The sequence below is a fragment of the Chlorocebus sabaeus genome, chromosome 21 (assembly GCF_047675955.1).
Source record: "Chlorocebus sabaeus isolate Y175 chromosome 21, mChlSab1.0.hap1, whole genome shotgun sequence".
Classification (NCBI taxonomy): domain Eukaryota; kingdom Metazoa; phylum Chordata; class Mammalia; order Primates; family Cercopithecidae; genus Chlorocebus; species Chlorocebus sabaeus.
Window position 1 is genome coordinate 23,840,417 of NC_132924.1, and position 23,112 is coordinate 23,863,528.

Genomic DNA, 23,112 nt, shown 5'->3' on the forward strand with positions numbered 1-23,112 from the left:
AATATTAAATTTATTATGAGGCTCAAATGGCAGAACGGTGAAATCACTGATGTTTTACAAAAAGTTTATGTGACATTGCTCCAAAGAAGCAGTTACAAATAAATAACTCATTTTAAAATGGTAGGACTCAGTATTAAGATTAAGATTTAAGATTTAAGCCCATAGTGGCAGTTCATCCACATCAATTTGTGAGAAACAAAAATCTTAGGCCAGGTGTGGTGGCTCACGCCTGTAATCCCAGCACTTTGGGAGGCCGAGGTGGACAGATCACAAGGTCAGGAGATCGAGACCATCCTGGGTAACATGGTGAAACTCCCTGTCTACTAAAAATACAAAAAAATTAACTGGGCATGGTGGTGGGCGCCTGTAGTCCCAGCTACTGGGGAGGCTGAGGCAGGAGAATGGCGTGAACCCAGGAGGCAGAGCGTGCAGTGAGCCAAGATCCCACCACTGCACTCCAGCCTGGGCAACAGAGCAAGACTCCATCTCAAAAAAAAAAAAAAAAAATGTTGATCATGCCCTAATTGTACAGGAGACAATTATACAGGACAATTGTACAGGACAATTAACAGGAGAAACAATAGCTAGCACCACAGACACCTCAATTAGTTCAGCTTATACAATTCTGAATGAAAAATTTGAGTTGACCAAACTTTTCACTCCCAAGGGTGCTAAAACACTTGTGGCCCAATCAGATGCAGACAAGAGCAGACCCTTCAGTGGAAATTTTATACAAGTGGTCAAGATCCTGAAGCATTTCTTCTACGAATTGTAACATGATCTGAAATGTGGCTTTACCAGTACAATCCTGAAGACAAAGCACAATCGAAGCAATGGCTATCAAGTGGTAGAAGTGGTCCAGTCAAAGCAAAAGTAAGCTGGACAAGAGCAAAAGTCATGGTAAGTTTCTCTGGATGCTCAAGGCATTTTGCATGTTCACCTTCTGAAAAGCTAAAGAATGATAACATCTTCTTATTATGAGTGTTTTGAGAAAATTAGCCAAAGCTTTAGCAGAAAAATGCCCAGGGAAGCTTCACCAGAGCTTCTCCACCATATCAATGTTTCTGCTCATTCCTCTCATCAAACAAGGACAATTCCATGAGATTTTTGATGAGAAATCATTAATCATCCACTTGACAGTCCTGATCTGGCTCCTTCTGACTTCTTTTTGTTTCCTAATCTTTAAACATATTTAAAGGGGCTGGGTGCGGTGGCTCACGCCTGTAATCCCAGCATTTTGGGAGGCTGAGGTGGACAGATCACAAGGTCAGAAGATCGAGACCATCCTGGCTAACATGGTGAAACCCCTTCTCCACTAAAAATACAAAAATTAGCCAGGCAAGGTGGCAGGCACCTGTAGTCCCAGCTAGTCGGGAGGCTAAGGCAAGAGAATGGCATGAACCTGGAAGGCAGAGCTTACAGTGAGCTGAGATCGTGCCACTGCATTCCAGGCTGGATGACAGAGCAAGACTCTGTCTCAAAAAAAAAATATATATATATATACACACACACACACACACACACACACACACGTGTATATATATATATGTGTGTGTGTATATATATATACGTGTGTGTATATATATATGTGTGTATATATACATATATAATTTTTCTTCAGTTAATATGTAAAAAAGACTGCATTGACATGGTTAAATTCCCAGGACCTCACTTTGTTAAGGATGGACTAAATGGCTGGTATTATCACTTACAAAGGTGTATTGAAGTTGATGGGGCTTGTGTCAAGAAATAAGTTTATTTTTTTATTTGTATCTTTTAATTCTATTTTCCTATGAACTTGTAAAAGTCCCCTTGTATAATAGATTGCATAGATTTAAGGTGTGGAACTTGAGAAATTTTTATGTGAACAATCTGAGTATCTCCAGCCCAGATCAAAGATAAGGCACCTCAGAAGCCTCCATTGTGCCCTCTCAGTCACTAACTTTTCAAAGAGCAGTGTAATTTTAATTCACCTCCTTTTATTATAGTTGGTGGAGTGTTCATATGTTAAGCATCATCTGATTTTATTTTTCCATGAACTGACTGTTCATTTCTCTGCACATCAGGATTTTTTCTCTTCTCTATTTTCTATAGATCATTAATTAATTAGCCTTTTGTACTTAATATAAATTGCCCCTATTTTCCCCTGCCATTTGTTGGTTTTATTCAAATTTTTTCTACAATGCAAAGGATTTTTCATTTTTAAAAGGCAAATTCCTTTGATTGTTTCTGGGTTTTTTCATATTTTTAAAAAGTTTCCTACACTCAGATTATAAAGGAATGCATCATGTTTTCTATCATAACTGTGTGGTTTTATTTTGTTTGTTAGATCTTTAATCGGGTTTGCAGTTTATTTTTATGTATGGGGTAAGATGTGGATTCAGTTTTATCTTTTCTCAGTTGTTCCGACACCATTGATTAATACATCCATTTTTCCCCAGTGATTTGAGATGCCACCCTTATCACACACCTAATTTCCAGATGTATGTGGATCTATTTCAAGACTCTATTTTATTCCACGGAATAGACTATTTACACACCAATGTCACACTTTTTAATTACAGAGACTTACTAGTGTGTTTCAACATTTGGTCAAATTTACTGATCCTCCTCTTATGTCCTTCTTTTCCAAGGTTTTCGTATGTTTGGGCTTTTAAATTTTTCCATATGAAATTTAGAATCAACTTAGCTGAAAAAAAATCCTGCTATTTTGCATTTATTGGAATTGAGTGAAATCTAGGGGAATTGGTATCTTTATGATGTTGAATCATCCTATCATTCCCAAAAAAGAGTGTTTTAATTTTTTCTTATACAAGTTTTGCACATTTCCTTTAAATTTGTTTCTAAGTAGTTGATCTTTTGTTGTCACTGTTGCTGTTTTAAATGACACTTTCTCTTACACTATCATTCTAGCAAGGTTATTGTTTGCGTATATCAAGACTATTGATTTTTCATGTTAATTTTACATATGACCACCTTACTCTTACTGTCTGAATTAGTTTTATGTTCAGGTCTTTTGTGTCTTCCAGGTATACTATATCCATATCATTGATAGAGATGGTTTTCAATTTCCTCTTTTCTAATCCCTTACTACTAATTACTTTGTCTTCTCTGTCTATACTGGTCAGTAAATCCGCACAATATTAAATAGAATGTAATGTAAGTAACGGGCATCCTTGCCTTCTTCCTGAGTTTAGCAGAAAAAGGGTTATGGTTTCAAGTAAATTAAGAACTACACAGGTTGTACTATGTTAAAGGAGCATCCATCAGTTCCTACTGAATCCATTGTATTAGGAATGTTTGTTGAATTTTATCAACTGCCTTTCTGCCAGACTAAGGCTATAATCACATGATTATTTTATAGATGTTTATGGATTTTCTAAAATTGAACCATCTTTGCATTCCTGGAAACCTCACTTGATTACTATGTATTATATTTTTAATGTGCTGCTGGACTTAGTCTGCTATTAAGGGATTTTTAATCACTTATTATATCAATATTCACAAGTGAGATTGCCTTACAATAATTTTAACAGATTCGCATTTCCCTTGCATGTATATATATGCCATGATTTGCTAGCTTCCAACTCATGTCCATTTAGGTTATTTCTACAGTTTTGTTAACATTAATGATGCTGAATATGAATTGGAGATAAAATCTTTTACCTTTCTGTGTTTATATCCCAGCAAAAAATTTATAGAATGGGACCATTGGATCAAAGGAAATTCCCAAATCATGTTTTATGAGATACTACTAACTGTCCCATCACCCCACCCAACGAAAACACTGGAGTTTTTAACTGAATGTAGAGCTTCATTAATTTCTCTGCATTAGGATACTAAAAGTTTACCCTACTAGGAGCAGGGAAAAAAACTTTCTAGTTTTCTTAATTTAGCATAAGGTTTACAGACAATGTAAAAGGTTAAAAAGCTTAGGTCAAAGAATCAAGCTTCCCAGTTTACTACTGATGAGCTGTATGATCATAAATGTCATCTCTCTACTTCTCATATGGAAAGGGAGACCAAAAATTTGAAACTTATGGCATTCTTATGAACAGAATTTGAGATAATAGATATAAAATTGTTATATAAATGTAAGGTATCATAACCATGACAGGAAAATCTCATATTTGTGTATTATCATCAGTTAACGTTTAACAGAGAAACAAATCATTTAACATGTACACATATGAATTGCTCTACTACGTAACAAAGAAAGGCTAATTCATCCATATGGGATAGAGAGATGAAGGACAGAACATTCTGAGTACTATGGTGGGCCCCTTCCTAAAAGACCCAGCAGGCATTTGTACCCCTTCTCGAGACCTTGTCTGTCTCTCAATATGGAGGTTGAGAAAATCATACTGAGTAGTCCCTCGACTCCATTGAAGATTGGAGCCCTGCAGATATCAAAATCCACAGATGCTCAAGTCCCTTAGGTAAAATGGTTTAGTATTTAGATAATATGCATGGTTCAGTATAACCTATGCATATTCTCCTGTATACTATAAATTATTTCTAGATTATTTATAATCTTTATACAATGTAAAAGCTATATAAATAGTGATTATATACTCTATATTTTTATTTGTATTATTTTTATTGTCATAGTTAACTTTTTTTTTTTAAGACAGAGTTTCACTCTGTCACCCAGGCTGGAGTGCAATGGCATGATTTTCGCTCACTGCAACTTTTACCTCTCAGGTTCAAACAATCTTCCTGCCCCAGCCTCCCAAGTAACTGGGACCACAGGCACATGCCACCACACCTGGACCTTATACATAGTTTTTGTAGAGATGGGGTTTTGCCATATTGCCCAGGCTGGTCTCAAACTCCTGGCCTTAATGAATCCTCTCACATCAGCCCCCCAAAGTGCTGGTATTACAGGCATGACCTACCATACCTGGCCATCTTTAATTTTTAAAAAGAATATTTTCCATCTGTAGTTGGTGGAATCCACGGATATGGAATCCATGGATGCGGAGGGCTGATTGTACTCATTTTCTTAGTCTCCCTTAGAGCTAAAGGTATCTAGTTCTGGCTTTGAAGATCTAAAGGAAAGTCTGTAATGAGAGAGAATCCTCTGGAGATTCCTCCTCTCTCTCAAAGGAAAAAGAAAAAAAAAGGAGAGTCCTTGTTCTAGGGAAGCTACTCCCTTCACCTTCTGTCTTTGAATGTAGTTGGGAGAGGACATAATGCTTGGAGCAGAGGCAGCCATCTTGAAACCATGAGGCAACAAGTCAACATGCAATCTTGCAACTATGAGCCATCATGCTAAGAATGGTAGAGTAAGGGGATGCAGATAAGCCTGGGGTCTTGATGAAACTGTTGAATCAGACCTAGGAACATGTATCCCAAGAATTCTGGAGTAAACAACAAATGTTCTTATATTTTAGCATTTGCTAGTCAGATTTTCTGACACTTATAGCTGTAAATATCCTTAATGAAATGAATAAAAACCACTCCTTTATGGATAACATCTACTCAATTCATTACAAAAACCCTATAATAGCCTTCCCTCTCAGAATGAGCAGGGCCCAAAGATTTGACTAATCCTAGAAACCAAAATACCAGAGCCTGGCCTGGGTGTGGGTGAACCTGAGCAGCTACTGCCTTCACAGTCAAGAGACAAGTGTTTTTCTGTCATGATTTGGAGTAGTTAGGAAAAAAAGAACACATCCAAAGCAGAGGTTACAGACTGGCAAATTCAGCTGGTTGAACATGTTACTAGCATTTTTATTTTTTTTTTAACAGATAAGAAAATATGAGGCTCAGAGCATAACTTCGTAGTTAACTATGGGGTCAACCAGACTCATTCTAACTCTTAAACACTATGTGCCTTCTCGCTCTCAACGGGGGGAAGGAGTGATTCTTCCTATCCATGTAGAACTGCTTGGCCATCCAAAATATATTAAATTACAGAAAAGGGAGTAGACAAATATTATATTGTGATTACAAAAGGACTTTGGTTTTTATGGAAAAAATTGAACAAACTTTGGATTTGTTTAATACGCACTATAATAGATTAGTAATGCATGCTGGCCATCTGACTCTCAGGAGGAAGAATTGAGCTGCGGCCACTTGCCATGCTGGCGTATACTAAATTTGAGTTACACCCTGCAATGATTATGAGACATAAAAAAGAAAAAACACTATTTCAAAATTGTGTTAGATATAAACTCATCGTGCATATTGTTGCCAATCACATATAACAAAAGGAAAATTAAATTACTTAAGAATGCAGCCTGAGGAAAAGCAAAATCAAAGAATAATTATGTTTGCCATTTAAGAAGCTGTAAGGTGATGGGCCTCCATGACTTGGATTCTAGTTCAAAAGATGAAAAAAGTGCTTGAGAAATTGAAGAGCTTTTTTTCCCCAAAATATATCTGGATGAATATTGGCAATGTGTAGGCGAATACTCTTTCATCTGATGAAAGATAATAAAAAATTTCTCATGAGACAGTAGTGCAGGCTGGCTTTTGTTTTACCACCATGAAAAGAAACAGCATCATTAGTACTGAGATATGCAGGTTGCCATGGTGCTCCGTGGCTTCTAGAACGACATAGCAGGGGGTATTCTAAGAAGGATGGGAAGGACAGTGCAGAGTCAGCATGATGCCATTTAGCAGAAATAGATCAATTCCCACCATGTTGAAATATAAACTCATGCAAACTCTTCCAGCTGACATTTAATGAAACACTGAAATATAAATCTTATTTTTTATTTTCACTGGGATTTGGGATAGACTGTGTTTACAATTGAAAAGGAATAATGTGTGACTACAAGGATAGCTTTCTGATGAAAAACATCATTATCAAAATAAAAAATACAAGCGAGGTGCAGTGGCAAGGGCCTGTAGTCCCAGATACTTGGGAGGCCAAGGTAAGCAGACCACTTGAGCCCAGGAGTTTGAGGCCAGCTTGGGCAACATAGTGAGATGTCATCTCTAAATAAATAAGTAAATAAACTAAAAAATTAGAAATTAAAAATGCAGTCATGGCAGTGTAAAGCAGATTGCAGCGAAAACAAAAAATGAAAACAACAACAACAACAACAAAAAAACACTTCACAGACAGTGACTTAGAGGGTATTATTGTAGAATTCAGAGGGGAAAAAAACATATGAAATAACAAAAAGGCTAAAGCAAAGAAGACATTTGGAAGACAGATGTAATGTAAGAGAACCAGAACAGATAATCAGAAAGAAATTCTGTAAGGAACCAAAAGAAAGCAGAGTATCAAACCTCCAGAAATACTAGATGAAAGTTCCCGACTGGGTGCGGTGACTCACGCCTGTAATCCCAGCACTTTCGGAGGCCAAGTTGGGCAGGTCACGAGGTCAGGAGACCGAGACCATCCTAGCTAACACAGTGAAACCCCTTCTCTACTACAATAAAATAAATAAATAAATAAATAAATAAATAAATAAATAAATAAGGTGGGTACAGTGGTGGGCACCTGTAGTCCCAGCTACTCAGGAGGCTAAGGCAGGAGAATCTCTTGAACCCAGGAGGCGGAGGTTGCAGTGAGCCAAGATTGCACCATTGCACTCCAGCCTGGGTGACAGTGTGAGACTCTGTCAAAAAAAAAAAAAAAAAAAAAAGGTTTCCCTAAAACTTACATCTTGCCTGGAGATGTTAATAAAATTCAAGGATAATAGAAACAGCCTTCAAAAACATAGGCAGAAAAAATATTACTGAAAGGAAACCAAGTTTAATTTGGAATTTGGTATTTGACTTCTTTTTTTCTTTTTTTTTTTTTTTTGAGACGGAGTCTTGCTCTGCCGCCCAGGCTGAAGTGCAGTGGTGCAATCTCAGCTCACTGCAGCCTCTGCCTCCCAGGTTCCAGCGATTCTCCTGCCTCAGCCTCCTGGGTAGCTGGGATTACAGGCTCATGCCACCACGCCCAGCTAATTTTTGTATTTTTAGCAGAGACAGGGTTTCACCATGTTGGCCAGGCTGGTCTCAAACTCCTGACCTCAGGTGATCCACCCGCCTCGGCCTCCCAAAATGCTGGGATTACAGGCGTGAGCCATCGCACCCAGCCTCAGACTTCTCTTTGAGAACTGTAAATGCCATAAACATATATAAGCAAAAAGACTATTTTTACCCAAATTGTATACACCAAAAAAATCATTATTTAAATGGCAATAAGTAGACATAGTCAGACATTGAAAATCTCTGAAAGTATGCAACCTTAGTGTGTTCTTTGAAAAAAAAATTGAATCATTTCTCTAGCTGACTAAAACATAAATTGAAATAAAGGTAAATAAAATTAGTATAAAATAAGTTGCAGTGAACTATAAAAGGAGTAAAATGGCTTGTTTTTCTAAAATAGAAGACCTGGTGCCAAAGCTCCTTATAAACTTATGCAAACACACACACTATAAAAATTCCTCTGTGTTTTAGCAACTGCAGAAATTGACCTTTTTGAGTGAGGCTTGATTCAGCATGATGAAAGAGGACTACAGACCACCAAAACACTTCTAATTCATTTCAACATACTAAGTGGAACCTAAATAAATACTTGTCCTGTGCAAAAGGAACTGTGTTCTGATGTCCAAGAAGTGGATTCCCACCCTTCATTTCCTAACTCCTTAAGGAGAGTTGAAACCTCAGAATGGTGAGATCTCTGGGGTCCAAGGGTAAGCCAGGTCATGCCTGAAGCTGGGCTAGGATGAGAACCTCTATTCAAAAGGACAAGGTGTGTGACAAGGGACAGGTGGAGGGCTTGACTGTGAGAAGAAGAACTCCCACACCTACAGGAAACACAATCCATGCCAAGACACAGCACTTGATGTGACATTTCCAGTGGATATGAAATCTGGGGCACATCTCTTCCCCCATCCTTCACTCCCAAGAGTGCCGACTGGTAGAATCTTTCACTGCTCCACAGCCCTGTTTCTTCTGAAACGGGAGCTTCCATCCTCTCATGCTTTCTCCACATTCGCTGCCTTTGCCTCCCACTTCAAGCAGGGTCCCTCTGCCAAGAGTTGCCCTAGAGTTGCCCAAGTGCTGCTGCCCTTGACTTCAGCCAGCTCAGAGACTCTGGGGTGTCATTGGCCCCTTCTGCCTTTCTCAGCCTGAATGTCCTGGCCCATCAGCATCTTGGTGAGACACTCTGGGAAGCAGTATTTTTAAGCAACCTGGAAGGGACTTGCATCCACCATATCTTCTCCCAGATGCCATGGCAATGAGCCTGGGGATTCATGGTGCCACAGATACTTTTCATAAGTTATATGTTACCTATTGCTGACAGTGTTGCGTCAGGCAGAGAGGTGTGCCCTCGGCCCTGCACCACCAGCTTCCCATCTGCCAGTGGCATCCCTGGTGGCTTCTGAGATGCTCTGGAGCAGTGTCTTCCCTGGGAGAGCTGGGTCTGTGACTCTGGTGCCTCTTCTGAGGTGAGCTTTTGGCTGTAGTTCATTGGCAGGGCTCATGTTCTAGAACTCTACCAGAAGATCTGACTTTAAGCCACAATAAAAGCAGCCTTCTGTGAGCAGGCAGGAGTCATCCAAAGCATCATATCCTTTTCCTCCAGGAGAAGTTGCCTTCTTTAGGGAAGCCATCATCCCAAGAGTTTCTTCTTTCTTTGGGGGGCCTGAGGGTAACTTAGGCACCCTGCTAAGGATCTGATTCCTCTTCAGATGGCCTCCCGACTCAAAGAGGCACTGCTTCTGAGAAACTGTGAGTGCTTTGGAAATAAATCTCAAATGCCCACATTGGGTGAAATTCCCCAAAATTGAAATTGAGGCACAAGAGAGATACTGAAGACAATGTCTGATGAGAGGGCAGTTGGGGAGTGGCTCATGGGCGAAAGGAGTTTGGGGCATCCACTCTCTGGGGGTGGTGGTGTGCCCTCCTGGGGAAGCTCTACTTCAACCCTACTGGAAAACTTTGCAAAACACTGCAGTGTAATTTGATGTCAAAAATCATTCTTAACATAGAAGAGGTATAACATAACATATAAATGAGAAACCATGAAACCATTACATAAATCTATCATTTTATTGTCTAAGAAATTTAATTATAAGGAAGAAAGGAAAGAAAATACATATCTATTATTTAGATATCCTTCCACAATGAATGTATATTATCAGTTATTCATTTCCCTCATTCACTGATTCAAAAAAAATTAGTCAGGCCCTGCTCTTAGCTGTTAGAAAATGGAGCTTGGGAATCGCCTTCTCCGACATCAAAACACAGTTCCTTTTGTACGGGACAAGCATTCATTTAGGTCCCACATAGTATGTTGAAAAGAATGTAAAGTGTTCTGAGGAGTTAGAGATACAGTAACAACCATACAAAACCCCCGGCCTTATGGAGCCTTACTGTGCGTGAGGGAAGGTAGGGGAGATGAAGGAACAAACTTTAGTATTAAACTCTCTGCCAGATAGTCGTAAGTGCCTTAGATATTATTAATATAAAGCAGTGAGGAGGCACTGAGAATGTTGAGTGGAGAAACAGTTTAATTTGGGAGTAGGTCATGCAGCTTCTTAGGAAAAAGGCTTCTGAGGCAGAGGCAGTGACAGATTCAAGTGCCAATGGGGTCAGTATGCTGAGGTCAGGTCCACAATGAGTGAGCTGGTGACAGAGATAAGGTAGGGAAGAGGCTGGAGAGCAGATCCTGAGCCAAGGAGTGGCATGACGTATTTTCAAGAGAACCCTGGGGTTTCTATGTGGAGAAGAGACTAAAGGGGGCAAGGTCAGAAGCAGGAAGACCTGTTAGGAGGCTATCATAAACATCCAGCCAAGACATAATAAAGGTTTGGACCAGAATAACCATGGAGGTATGGTCAGATTCAGTATATATCAAAATTAGGGTATAGGTAGAAACGTAAAGAGATGAGAACCTGAGCCCTGGGAGAGTCCATTATCAGCAGTCCAGAGAAGAGCAGAGAGAGCAACAAGGCTTGAGGAGAGGAAATAAGGTGGGAGGAGGAAAACCAGAAAACCAGCAGGTTGAAAATCAAGTGAAGAAAGTGCATCAAGATTGGGGAATTAATCTACAATAAGATGAGTACTGATCAAAGATTAGTTGATTAGTAATGTACAGCTTCTTGCTTTTGACCAGAGTGTTTTCAATAGAATGGTGAAAAAAGTAATTGGAGGGTTTTCAAGAGAGCATAGGAGTACAAAAATTGTAGTTAGCAAGAGATTTGCTTTAAATAGAAGAGGAGAATGAGATTTCAGCTGGTAAGATCAAGAGAAGTTTTTTTTATTTAAAGATGGGTAAAATAAAAGAAAATGTTAAGGGGGAAAATAGAAATTTTTTACTGGAATTGGTGAAATCTAAGACTATTATATTTATTCCAGGAAAAACAAACCACTAATTGGCGGAATATTTTCAGATCTTTGGGCACTTTGCCCCTGACCACCATCCTCAAGGTCAGAATCAGGAAGAAACAGCTCAAGGTTATTGGAAAAAGTAAAGATGTTTTCAAAGCAGTATAGTGACCACCTCTGGCTTCCATTTGTAAATTAGTCTTACATTCCATCAGCCTCCTTACTCTCCTGGGCTTATCTTCTTTGGATCTTTTTTCCCTAGTGCCTGCTTCTCCCTCCTCATCTCAGCATTAGTTCTCTGAAATCCAGGGTCTATAGACCCACTGAATTAAGTCCCTTAAATCAAACTTTGTGCGCTTCCAAGAAAATCTGTTTCTTGAAGAAAAACTCAAATACTGCAAAACTCAAGTACTGCAAATCAGCATGGTTTATTCTTTGAGGATCAGGAGACCACAAGCAGTCAAGACTTACTGAGCTCATAAAAGAATATGCTAGCTCCAGCCATCTGAGACCAAAATGATGGAGTAAAGGTCAAAGGAGAAGTCATTCTCCTAATATTCACAAAGTCATGATTTCTTAAAATGAAAATCCAATCCATGCAAAACAAGATTCATGATCAAATAGAGTTATTGAGCACTTTATATTCGTCTGCCTCCCCCAGCCACACAGAGACATCCTCTGAGGATCTGTAATGATGACATATGGAGAAGCCCAAAGGAATATAAACATATGTTAAGAAAATAATTTGACCTTCTCCTTTCTCTTGAACAATTTAGACTAAAGCCATTAGGTAGGACCAAGGAAGATATGCTTCTACATGGGCTGGCCTGGAGTGCGGAGCCCATGTGTGAAGGAGACAGCATAACGATACATGACTGGTTACCTACTGCAATTGAATATTACGAGCCAGTTTTCTCACTGTCTGAGAAGGGAGTAGCAAAAATGAAAGGGGAAAAAAAACTAGAATGGACCATGTAGTGTTGGATTAGAAAGAAAGCATCAGTTTAAACACCTCTATGGATTAGAACTGGAGGTTCAGAAATAAATATAGATGTAAATGTGTATATATGTATGAGTGTGTGGAGGGAGGGGTGTGTGTATTCAAACTTAACACCTCGTGCTTTGTCCCTTGAGAGGACCTGGTAGCAGTGCCACCTGATAGCACTCAACATGACTACAGCACAGATCCTGACTTCCACATATTATTCTTCAAGAAAAGTAACCAGGGCTTCTTGAAAAATGGTTTATCCTAGGACTAGGGCAGGAAAAATAAAGATGATCTTGGAATATCTTGCTGTACCAGAAAGCAAGGAAGTGCTCAAACACATCAAAAGAACATAGAAACCAATTTGAAGAGGCTTCCACTGGCCAAATCTAGGACATTATGAACAGCAAAGTAAACAATGAGAGGAAATAGAACAAAATGAGAAAGCTTGAGTCCGCACTGATACAAATAAAGTATAATTCAGAAGATTAATGAAGAATGGCATATGTACATGGTTTTAAAATATTTCCCTACCAAATCTTGTTAATTAAAAAAAAATGTATCATTTCACAGTGAAGAAGCCTGGCAGACAACAGTCAATCAGGTGATCAAAGTGAACATCAGGATGCAGTTAGAAGAGAGTATTATCCCTGATATTCCTGCCAAAGGTAAGTAACTTGAAGCTAATTATGAGGAAACATCAGACAAATTCAAATCAAGGAACATTCTACAAAATAACTGGCCTGCAATCTTTAAAAGTTCTAAAGTGCAAGGAATACCTAGGAACTGTTCCAGACAGAAAGAGACCACAGAGACACCACACTTAAATATAATGCTTGCACTTAAATCTTTTCTTTTCTTTTCTTTCTTTCTTTCTTTTCTTTTTTTTTTTTTTTTTTTTTTGCTATGAAGAACATACAAAGAACAACTGGCAAAACATGAATGACACCTGAATTTCAGATGGTCAAAATGAACTGGTGTTAATCTCCTGACTTTTATGGTTGTATTGTGGTTATGCAGGAGAAAGTCCTTGCTGGGAGGAAATACACTGAAGTATTTGGGGATCATGGATATATCAGTTTGGCAACTTACTATCAAACAGTTCAGGTGGGGGAAAGTTCTTTGTATTATAATTGCAACTTTTCTGTAGGTGTGAGATTGTTTCAAAATAAAACAAAATTATGGATTTGAAAAATAATCCTCATCCTCTTTTCCAAACACATAAGATTATTGAAGTTACCTTAGGTGATAACAGCCCTGGGAATTAATCATCCACAGCTGATACTTGGACCAACACCCCTATAAAAACATTATTCCATTCTTAGTAGGAAGGGAGGCTCAGTTGAGTGCAGAGCCTTCTGAGTTTGGGCCAGAGGCATTTCAAGGTAGCCTCTTCTCTTCCTCTATTCATAAGACAGGCTTAGGTGAAAAAGAGAAGGAAGAAAAAGAACTTTGAATTCATTTGTCTACATAATGGGATAGGTTGAGAAAAAATTTAAAATCTGTGTCAAGTTCGTTGCATTAGAAACAGTGAATCAGCCTGATATAATAAAAGTACAATTGGTACCTTCAGGGTATCATTTAATCCTATCTGTACCTAGCATTTAACAAATGAAAGCCTAAAAGTGATTTAGTATCAACATTGTAGGCATTATTCAAATTAAACTAAAAGATGAAAAACACAGAGGTTCTGAAATGTTGAGGACCTTATTGGGGTGAAGGCAGGATTAGAGGCCATGGTTGTCACTCCATCATGGTCTAACATGAATGCCCCTGCTCTCTCCACTACAGGAGGCTGATTCTCTGTTTAAAAAAAGAGAAGGTTAATGTTATTGTCTTCTCCACGAAATAATATGCTCTGGGAGAATCAAGAGAAGTAGACATGAACTAATCAGAATTTGAATAAGAATCCACCTGCTGCTCCATTTGTGACATATTTTTCATGTTTTACAACACAAATCCTTAATAGAACATGTAGGATTGGTGATGAAATAATATTCCAAGATACCAGACCGTGCATATTGTTTTACTGCCTCTCTGCTCACTCTGCATTAAGAGCTTCATTGATTCCAACACCCAAGCCACCATTTTGTAAGGGGGAGCCTTAAGTTACTGGTGGCCTGAGAGGGTTCATTGTGTATCAACGTTGCTTCCCCCATAAAGTTCAAAATGTTGCCTGAAATATGAAAATAATCTTCTTGATTTTCCTTCAGTCTTTCAAATAAATACTTGTGAATTTAGTCAAGGAGTCGGAAAAGACAGTTGGAATTAGAAAATAAAAATGGTATCAATTACTAAAATTTCCCATTTGCTGCTCAGGCTTGTCTTATCTGAAGCTTGTAAAGTTGTTTAATCTTTTCCATCATCTCAGGGAAAAGAGAGCCTGGAAAATCCTAGTCATTCCACAGTAACTATCAATGGGATTTTCCATAACTATCTGGATAAAAAATGAAAACCTTAAGAAGTAGATCCAATTCTAAAACTTACTTCTCAACTTACTCATAAATGTGAAGAGACAACTCATCCATATTTTCTTCAAATAACATCTGGTTGCTTGGTCAGACTGTTAATACCTGAAAAAATTTCTGAGTTTGTTCCAACAAATCTACACTTAAAGAGCTTAAAAATGTGTTTATGCATTAAACATTCTTTTCCACATCTGACTTAGGGCCAGCGATGTGACTGTGAGAAAGAATCTTGCCAAGAACTCGGAAAGAAAGGGAAAAAAAATGTCTTTTAGAAGTTTAACTGTGAAACCAGCACCTATTGGACTAGGGCAGAGGAATGAGAAATCACCACAAAGGGACAAAAATGCTTCTAGGCCAGCAAGAGTTGGCTGTGACCCCACTAAAGGTATAAAACACACATCTAAAGGTTATATTAATCAGTCATGGAGTCATGGAAGAAGGGTTGCTCAAACAGACTTGAGCAGTACTCACCAAGGGTCCATTCCGAGTGGAAGGGGTCAGGCGCAGCACAATTGGGGTAGCACAGAACCACCAACTCATCTCTATTGTGAAAATGAATGCATCACTTTGCCTTTGCCTGATTACCATCAAACCTTAACCCTGGCTGGCCTGTCTTATTCATGATGGAAAACTCCACATTGCGCATATAGCCTAACCTAGGGCAGGCAATTATTAGATGTTTGTTCAGTGAATTTGCTCCAACTCTTTGCTCACGACTGCCTGATGATAATTTGGCTCCCCACATAGTTCTGACTACAGGGAGAGAATGACCTAGTCTTGTGGATTTGAGAATCCGGGTCCGCATGCCAGCGATAAAACTCATTGAAATAGACAGTTTAGCATTTGAGTTTCCTTACTCACAGGTTGCTCCCAAAGGAAGGGTCTGTGTGTGCTGCTGGATCAAGTTTCTGAGCCCAAAGGACTGGTAGCAAGTCTCTGGGCTCTGGTAACTTTACCAGGATGATGATGATAGTGGTAGTGATGGGTCCAACCCTGGTCACAAACAGAGTATCTTGTGTGTACTATCAGACATTGTACTATATGTTTTATATACTTGAACTCATTTCATTCTCACAATAATCCAATAAATTAGGCATTATAAGTATTCCCATTTTGTAAATGAGGATACTGAGACTCAGAAAACTTTAGTAACTTACCCAAAGACCCATATTCAGGGTCTGGACTCAGATCCAGATTTGTCTGACTCTAAAGCCTAATTTTTTTAACTGTAAAAAAACAATACTACCTTTGGGGAGATTAACCCTTGTCCTTCTCTTTGGCACACTCCTCTGCTTCAGCAGTGTGCTCTGGGTCATCCCAGTCCATCTTCAATATGACTATTCATCAATGCGCCACTACTGTACAAGTCTTCACAGAAAATTACATAGGATACCAATTCACCCTTAATTAGAAGTGCACATAGTCAAACCCTGTTGCAAGGAACAGCATCACCATCTACCCTATGCCATCAGTACCATTAGCTTCACAAGCCAAAAATGGGGGCCTCTTTAACTTTTTCCTCTCCCTCACCACACCTGCCACAACCCATTCAATCATTTACATGTTTCTCAATTGAACCTCTTCAATACTTCCCTGATGCATTCACTTGCACCCTGCTCACCATTCCCATTGCTACTACCCATCTCTCACCTGGACCACTACAAAAATCTCCAAGGTTGTGTTCTCACTTCTACTCTTGCTCCACATTGCTCCATTTTGTGTCCATATCATGGGAATGCATCCTTAAGGACATATCCATGGATCTTTATATAATCTAATCACAAATTCCACAGTTTAAAACTCCTTCAGTATGACCCTTCGCCATGTCCTGTGCTTCATCCCTAATAATGAGTGGTCTGCGGTTTTTGGAATTTACTCAGATCTATACACGCAAGGATGGCACACACATACCAGGCATGGATACACCTGCATCCCCCTGGACCAGCAGTCTCTCCACATCTCCCTGGGAAACCTCTACAGGTGTTTTGGAACTCACTCTCATTTCAGCTCCTCCAGGAAGCCTGGGTTAGGTGCCCAGCTGAGTTCTTCTCATCACACCCCAGCTCTCACCCCTCATACCACTGTATGGGAATTTTTTTTATTTATGCGACTTCACCTCCAGACTCTGACCTCCCCGAAAGCCAGGCATCACTCTGTTTATACACAGTGCCTAACATGAACAAATGCTTATTAAATGAATGAATGAATGTGAACCTGGTATACCATAGGCGTCAGAATCCACCCAGCTTCCTCAAGTATTAGCTGTGTGATCTTAAGAAAGTTGCTTAATCTCCCTAGACCTTAGAGTTATTGTCTGTAAAACGGAGATCATAAAACCTATACTGTCAAATTATTGTGAGATTTAAACTAAATTATAGAATACATGTAAAATCCTCAGTGTCATGCCTCATATATAAGAAGTATTCAACTGTTGGTTGTTATTATTATTGCTGTGCCCTTCAAGACCCTACTGAAAACATTCATGTTCTTGAAAGACTTGGAATCAATTCCCAGTTCACCACGATGACTGTGCTGCTCTGCATTTCATAATGCATTATTTTGCACCCTTGATATTGCTTGAAAGGGTCTGCCCTTTCCACACTTTCTTCAAGTCACCTAATACTTGTACAAATGCTTTTAGAATAAATGATATTATCAAGTTTGATTTTGTTCTATAAACTAATAGTGCCCTTTTGCTATAGATCTTACAGTCCACTGAAGTTTCAAACCATGAAAATTCACTTTGCAACTCCCAATGATGCAAATGTCATAAAGAGAGGCAGTGAGAGGAACACACTTAGAGGGAATGGCAGGGCTCTGGAAAGGAGACAGGTGGTGATCTCAAATTAGAAATCAGGTCTTAAAGGGGCCACAAGCAAGATGATGTCTCAGAAAGAGGGTGCCCTTTGTCACAACAGATGTGCAAAGGTGAATGGTCAGACCAGTTATTAAAAGAAACTTACAGCTTTGCCCCTATAAGGAGTACTGTGCAGTCATTAAAAATAGGAGGCCAGCTAATAACATGGCAAATAAGAACCTATAAGGGACAACGTTAAGTTAAAAAGGATTAGGATAACATATGGCTTTTGATCATGGTATGTAAAATTTGCTTTTAAAAAAAACAAAAAACCTAAAGGGAGTAGACCAAAATTTTAATAGCTGTAACTATTTGATAAGTTTGTGGGTGAAATTTTCTTTTTATCAATTTCCCACACTGTTTGTAGTCTTGCGACAGTCTTTTAAAATACAAAAAGTATTTCTTAGAAAATACATATTCTGCGTGCCTCTCTCGCAGATGGCTCTAGAAAGAAATGAGATAGTGCAGAAGACACGCCCTAGACTGCAGGGGGCTCCATGAGCCCAGAGCCTGACTCAGCAGCGTGAGAACAGGGGCGAACCTGGGCACGGGGGGCCCTGCAGCTCGATCCCGCCCTGGATGGGTCCCTTCTTTACCTGCCACCGCCTCGCTGGGTGTTACTGAGTCCCCCGCCAGCAGGACGCCCTCGGTGGGCGCAGCGCCCCTCCCAGCCCCCTACCATGCTATCCCCAAGCGACCCTCCTTGCGAAGGATCTCTCTGGGAGAAGGGAGGAGCTGCAAGGGGCTGGAAAGAGTTACAGGGCGCAGGCCTCTGCGACCTCACCCTCCCGGGGCCCGCGCGGCTCCCCACTCCCGCCCCGCGGGCCGGTGACCTGTACCTCTTGCAGGGGATCAGCGCCTTCCTCTCGTCCAGCACCCGCAGGCGCTGGTTGAGCCCGTCGTAGGAAAGCAGGGCGCGGCTGTTGCGCCCGCTACTTTGCTGGTACATAACCTGGCGCCCCTCCCACTGCTGTGGCGCCTGGCACGGGCGCGGGGCTCCCACCGCCCCCAGGCTGCACAGGCCGCACAGGGTCCAGGCCCAGACGCAGCCCAGCAGCCAGGGGCCCAGAGCACCCGGGACGGTGTGGAGGGGAGCGCGTCCTGGCATCGCGATCATCTTTCCCCGGCCCGAGGGCAAGCTCGAGCCCAAGGGGGAGCTGAGGCGTCCGGGATCAGAGTGGCTCCCACCGGCTCTCTCCACACTGTACCGGGAGTGTGGTCTGGACCAAAGTACTTCCTGTCCCTGCGGTGGCCTCTGCCGCTTTCGAGATCCGGACGCGCGAGTCCCGGTAGCCAGGACCAGGGCCCTGGGAAGGTTCCAGTGAATCGCGCAGGAGCTATTTCTGCCTGGGCCACTGCCTGTCGCCACTGCCTGCTGCCGCTTCGGGTTTTCACTGCTCACTGCTGCCAACAGGAAATGCAGTGGCAGTGGTGCCACTAGCATCCTGGGAGGCATGGCGTTTTAAGAGGGGGGTTGCGGGGAGACTGTGCCAAGAAGTGTGTTTCTCTACTAACTTCAGTGTTCAACAGGTAATCACACACGGAGGGGCAAGTTCAAGATCAAGATAGGAAAAGCAGAGCTGCTGCGTTTGCTGTGCATTGCCCCTCGACAAAAATGCAAACTTCTTCCTCCAAATTAAAAGTGGAAAGACGAGTTTTTTCCTGAAGAAACGATACTAACTATTCATCATGGCCGCTTCTCAGCCCCCATTCCCAGTGAAGAGTCTAGGAGACTAGTAGACAACCCCTTGCATTGGGCGTAGGACTCATGGACATTGCCTCAAGGTCACATTGCAGTGAGACTGCTCCTCCCATCGCCTGGCAATACCACCAGCTGAGTGGTTTGGGTGTCTGGGGGGTTTCGCTTCTTCAAGAACAAGGTTAATTGGGTTTATATTTATGTAATGTTAGGATCTATAGCATGGAATGAGCGGGGCTCACACACCCGTAATCCCAGCTACTCCGGAGGCTGAAGTGGGAGGATCGCTTGAACCCAGGAGTTAGAGGTTTCAGTGAGCTATGATCAAGCCACTGCACTCCATCCAGCCTGGGCGACATGGTGAGACCCTGTCTCTAAAAATATAGTGATAAAATATGAAATCAAGAAAAAAGAAAGGAACTTAAAAAATGTATAGCGTCTTTCCAATTGAACTGTATTTCAAGGATGATTAAGATTGAGCCAGGTGAACGTGGGAAATAACATTCCTGAATGAAGGACACAAGGACAAGAAAAGAATAATGCTGTGGTTCAAGGACAAGGTAGAGGAGTACTCTGAAGCCATAGCACTCATTTTAAGGGTTTTGTCATTCATATTGAGGACTGTGGGAACTATCAATCAATGTAAAGCTAGGGAGAAGCATCATCAGGCATATGCTTTGGAAAGCCCACTTAGGCAACAGAAGGGGTAGGGCCAGAGGGAAGGCAGGGAGATGAGGAAGCTACTGTTAACATCCTGGAAAGAGATGATCCTGATTCAGCTAAGGCAGCAGGAGTGGTCATGGAGAGGGTGGAAGACAGTTGGGAGCTGTAGAGAAGCATTTCAACTCAGAGAGAGAGGTTTCTGGTTTGGGCCACTGGGAGTCCAGCCCTGCGTGAGGAGAGATGATCAGTTCATTTCAGGATTGGTTGATTTTGAACTGACTGTGGAATATTAAGGTAGAAATATCCAAAGGACAGCTTGATAAATCCTTCTGGAAACCAGCAGAGCTTTTGGATTAGGAAGCCATAGGTACGTAAGTGGTAACTGAAGCCGAAGAGTAGAACAGTGGTTTCTGGGGCAATTCCACATCCCCCTTCCCAGCAAAGAAACATTTGGCAATATCTAGAGACATTTTTGATGGTCACAATGTAGATGGGGAGGAGGTTACTGCTGACATTTTGTGGGTAGAGACCAAGGATGCTACTAAACTTCCTACAATGCACAGTACAGTCACCTCGCCTGACTCAAATGAAGAGAAAATTATCTGGTCCCAAATGTCAAAAGTGTTGGGGGTGAGAAAACCTGCAGCTCAGGGGAGCGTTGAGTGTGAGAAGAAGGGTTAGGATGGAGCCCCAGAGAGCTCCAGACATTTAAAGGATGGGTAGAGAACAGGCACTTGAGGAGACCAAAAGGAATCACCAGAGAGAAGCCACTGAATAAGGCAACTGAGCCTTGTTAAATAAATGTAAGGCATGGAAAGAATGGACGGAATGCTGAAGTAGGGTGTTCTAGAATCACAGCCTCCCTGGAGGTCATGAAGAGGAGGGACAGTTGACAGGTTCTCCTGATGCATTCTTCCCTGCTGCCCCCTCTCTGTAGAACCACTAGAGACACTACCAATGGGCCGAATGGGGCAGGCACAGAGCTTTAGGAAGAAGGGGTCTTCATTTCCTCTTAAAAGGCATGCCTCTTGCTGTGCAGAAGCTCTTTAGTTTAATTAGATCCCATTTGTCAATTTTGGCGTTTGTTGCCATTGCTTTTGGTGTTTTAGACATGAAGTCCTTGCCCATGCCTATGTCCTGAATGGTATTACCTAGGTTTTCTTCTAGGGTTTTTATGGTATTAGGTCTAACATTTAAGTCTCTAATCCATCTTGAATTAATTTTTGTATAAGGAGTAAGGAAAGGATCCAGTTTCAGCTTTCTACTTATGGCTAGCCAATTTTCCCAGCACCATTTATTAAATAGGGAATCCTTTCCCCATTTCTTGTTTTTCTCAGGTTTGTCAAAGATCAGATGGCTGTAGATGTGTGGTATTAAGAAACTACCATCAGAGTGAACAGGCAACCTACAGAATGGGATAAAATTTTTGCAATATACTCATCTGACAAAGGGCTAATATCCAGAACCTACAAAGAACTCAAACAAATTTACAAGAAAAAAACAAACAACCCCATCCAAAAGTGGGCCAAGGATATGAACAGACATTTCTCAAAAGAAGACATTCATACAGCCAACAGACACATGAAAAAATGCTCATCATCACTTGCCATCAGAGAAATGCAAATCAAAACTACAATGAGATACCATCTCACACCAGTTAGAATGGTAATCATTAAAAAGTCAGGAAACAGCAGGTGCCAGAGAGGATGTGGAGAAATAGGAACACTTTTACACTGCTGGTGGGATTGTAAACTAGTTCAACCATTATGGAAAACAGTATGGCGATTCCTCAAGGATCTAGAACTAGAAGTACCATATGACCCAGCCATCCCATTACTGGGTATATACCCAAAGGATTATAAATCATGCTGCTATAAAGACACATGCACACGTATGTTTATTGCGGCACTATTCACAATAGCAAAGACTTGGAATCAACCCAAATGTCCATCAGTGACAGACTGGATTAAGAAAATGTGGCACATATACACCATGGAATACTATGCAGCCATAAAAAAGGATGAGTTTGTGTCCTTTGTAGGGACATGGATGCAGCTGGAAACCATCATTCTTAGCAAACTATTGCAAGAACAGAAAACCAAACACCGCATGTTCTCACTCATAGGTGGGAACTGAACAATGAGATCACTTGGACTCGGGAAGGGGAACATCACACACCGGGGCCTATCATGGGGAAGGGGGAGGGGGGAGGGATTGCATTGGGAGTTATACATGATGCAAATGACGAGTTGATGGGTGCTGACGAGTTGATGGGTGCAACACACCAACATGGCACAAGTATACATGTGTAACAAACCTGCACGTTATGCACATGTAGCCTAGAACTTAAAGTATAATAATAAAAACAAAAACAAACAAACAAAAAAGGCATGCCTCAGATAACATCAGGGAAGCCCACGTGACTTTGTGACTTGGTACTTACATAGTTAAACAGATGCAGCAGGTTCAAACTGGCTGCAGAAATTTGAGCCCTCTCCAAGTTTTCCCTGCTCAGACTCATAGGAAAAGTATAGGGTAGTTCAGCTCTTTCTCTCGCTCCCCTGGTAGGAACCACAGCCGAAAATCTTTTTCGCTCAGTGAAGGGTTTAGGCTCATTGGAGTTTACTGCTAGAAATCACTTGAGATGTCATCTGGGCTTTCCTCCTAATGTGATATTTTACTAGCCTGGCTTGGCATCTTTGGAGGTTGAGACCTGTTCCACAGGAACTGGATTACCTTTCTAGAGTGGCTTGTCAGTGTAAGAACACCGTGGGCTTCCCCTAAATAAGAACCACTCTTTGGATGAATCCTGAAATGTATTTGTCTCATTTATCCTTTTCACTTACTATGTTTAATTCATGTTCCCTAATAAACAAGATAATGCATTTAAAGTTCTTAGCTCCATGTCTTGACCATTGTAAATTCCCAGTAGATGTCACTTGTGCTTGTTGTTTCCTCGGCTGTTTTAATCCTTAGTCTTCAGTTTTAATCCTCAGTCAAAACTAAACTAATTGTGTAGGTTTAAGCTTTGGAGAGAAAAATTGTGTGCCTTAAATTTAAGTTAAACTATGTTTTTAAAGATTAACATTCAGAGAACATGTTTCCATATTCCTGATGCCCTAAAAAATAGCATATACCCGAAGTCTTACCACCT

At 40.9% G+C, this 23,112-nt stretch overlaps 1 protein-coding gene across 1 annotated transcript in view; it reads right to left on the reverse strand.

The window, feature by feature from the left end:
• The window catches only part of EPDR1 (ependymin related 1), a 37,691-nt gene extending 18,636 nt beyond the window's left edge, over positions 1-19,055 (reverse strand). Inside the window, exon 1 of the mRNA XM_007981572.3 lies at positions 18,436-19,055. Within this exon, the coding sequence (XP_007979763.1) occupies positions 18,436-19,052 (617 nt within the window). The 5' untranslated portion in view covers positions 19,053-19,055. The remainder of the gene's footprint in view (positions 1-18,435) is intronic.
• Positions 19,056-23,112: the final 4,057 nt, after the last annotated feature.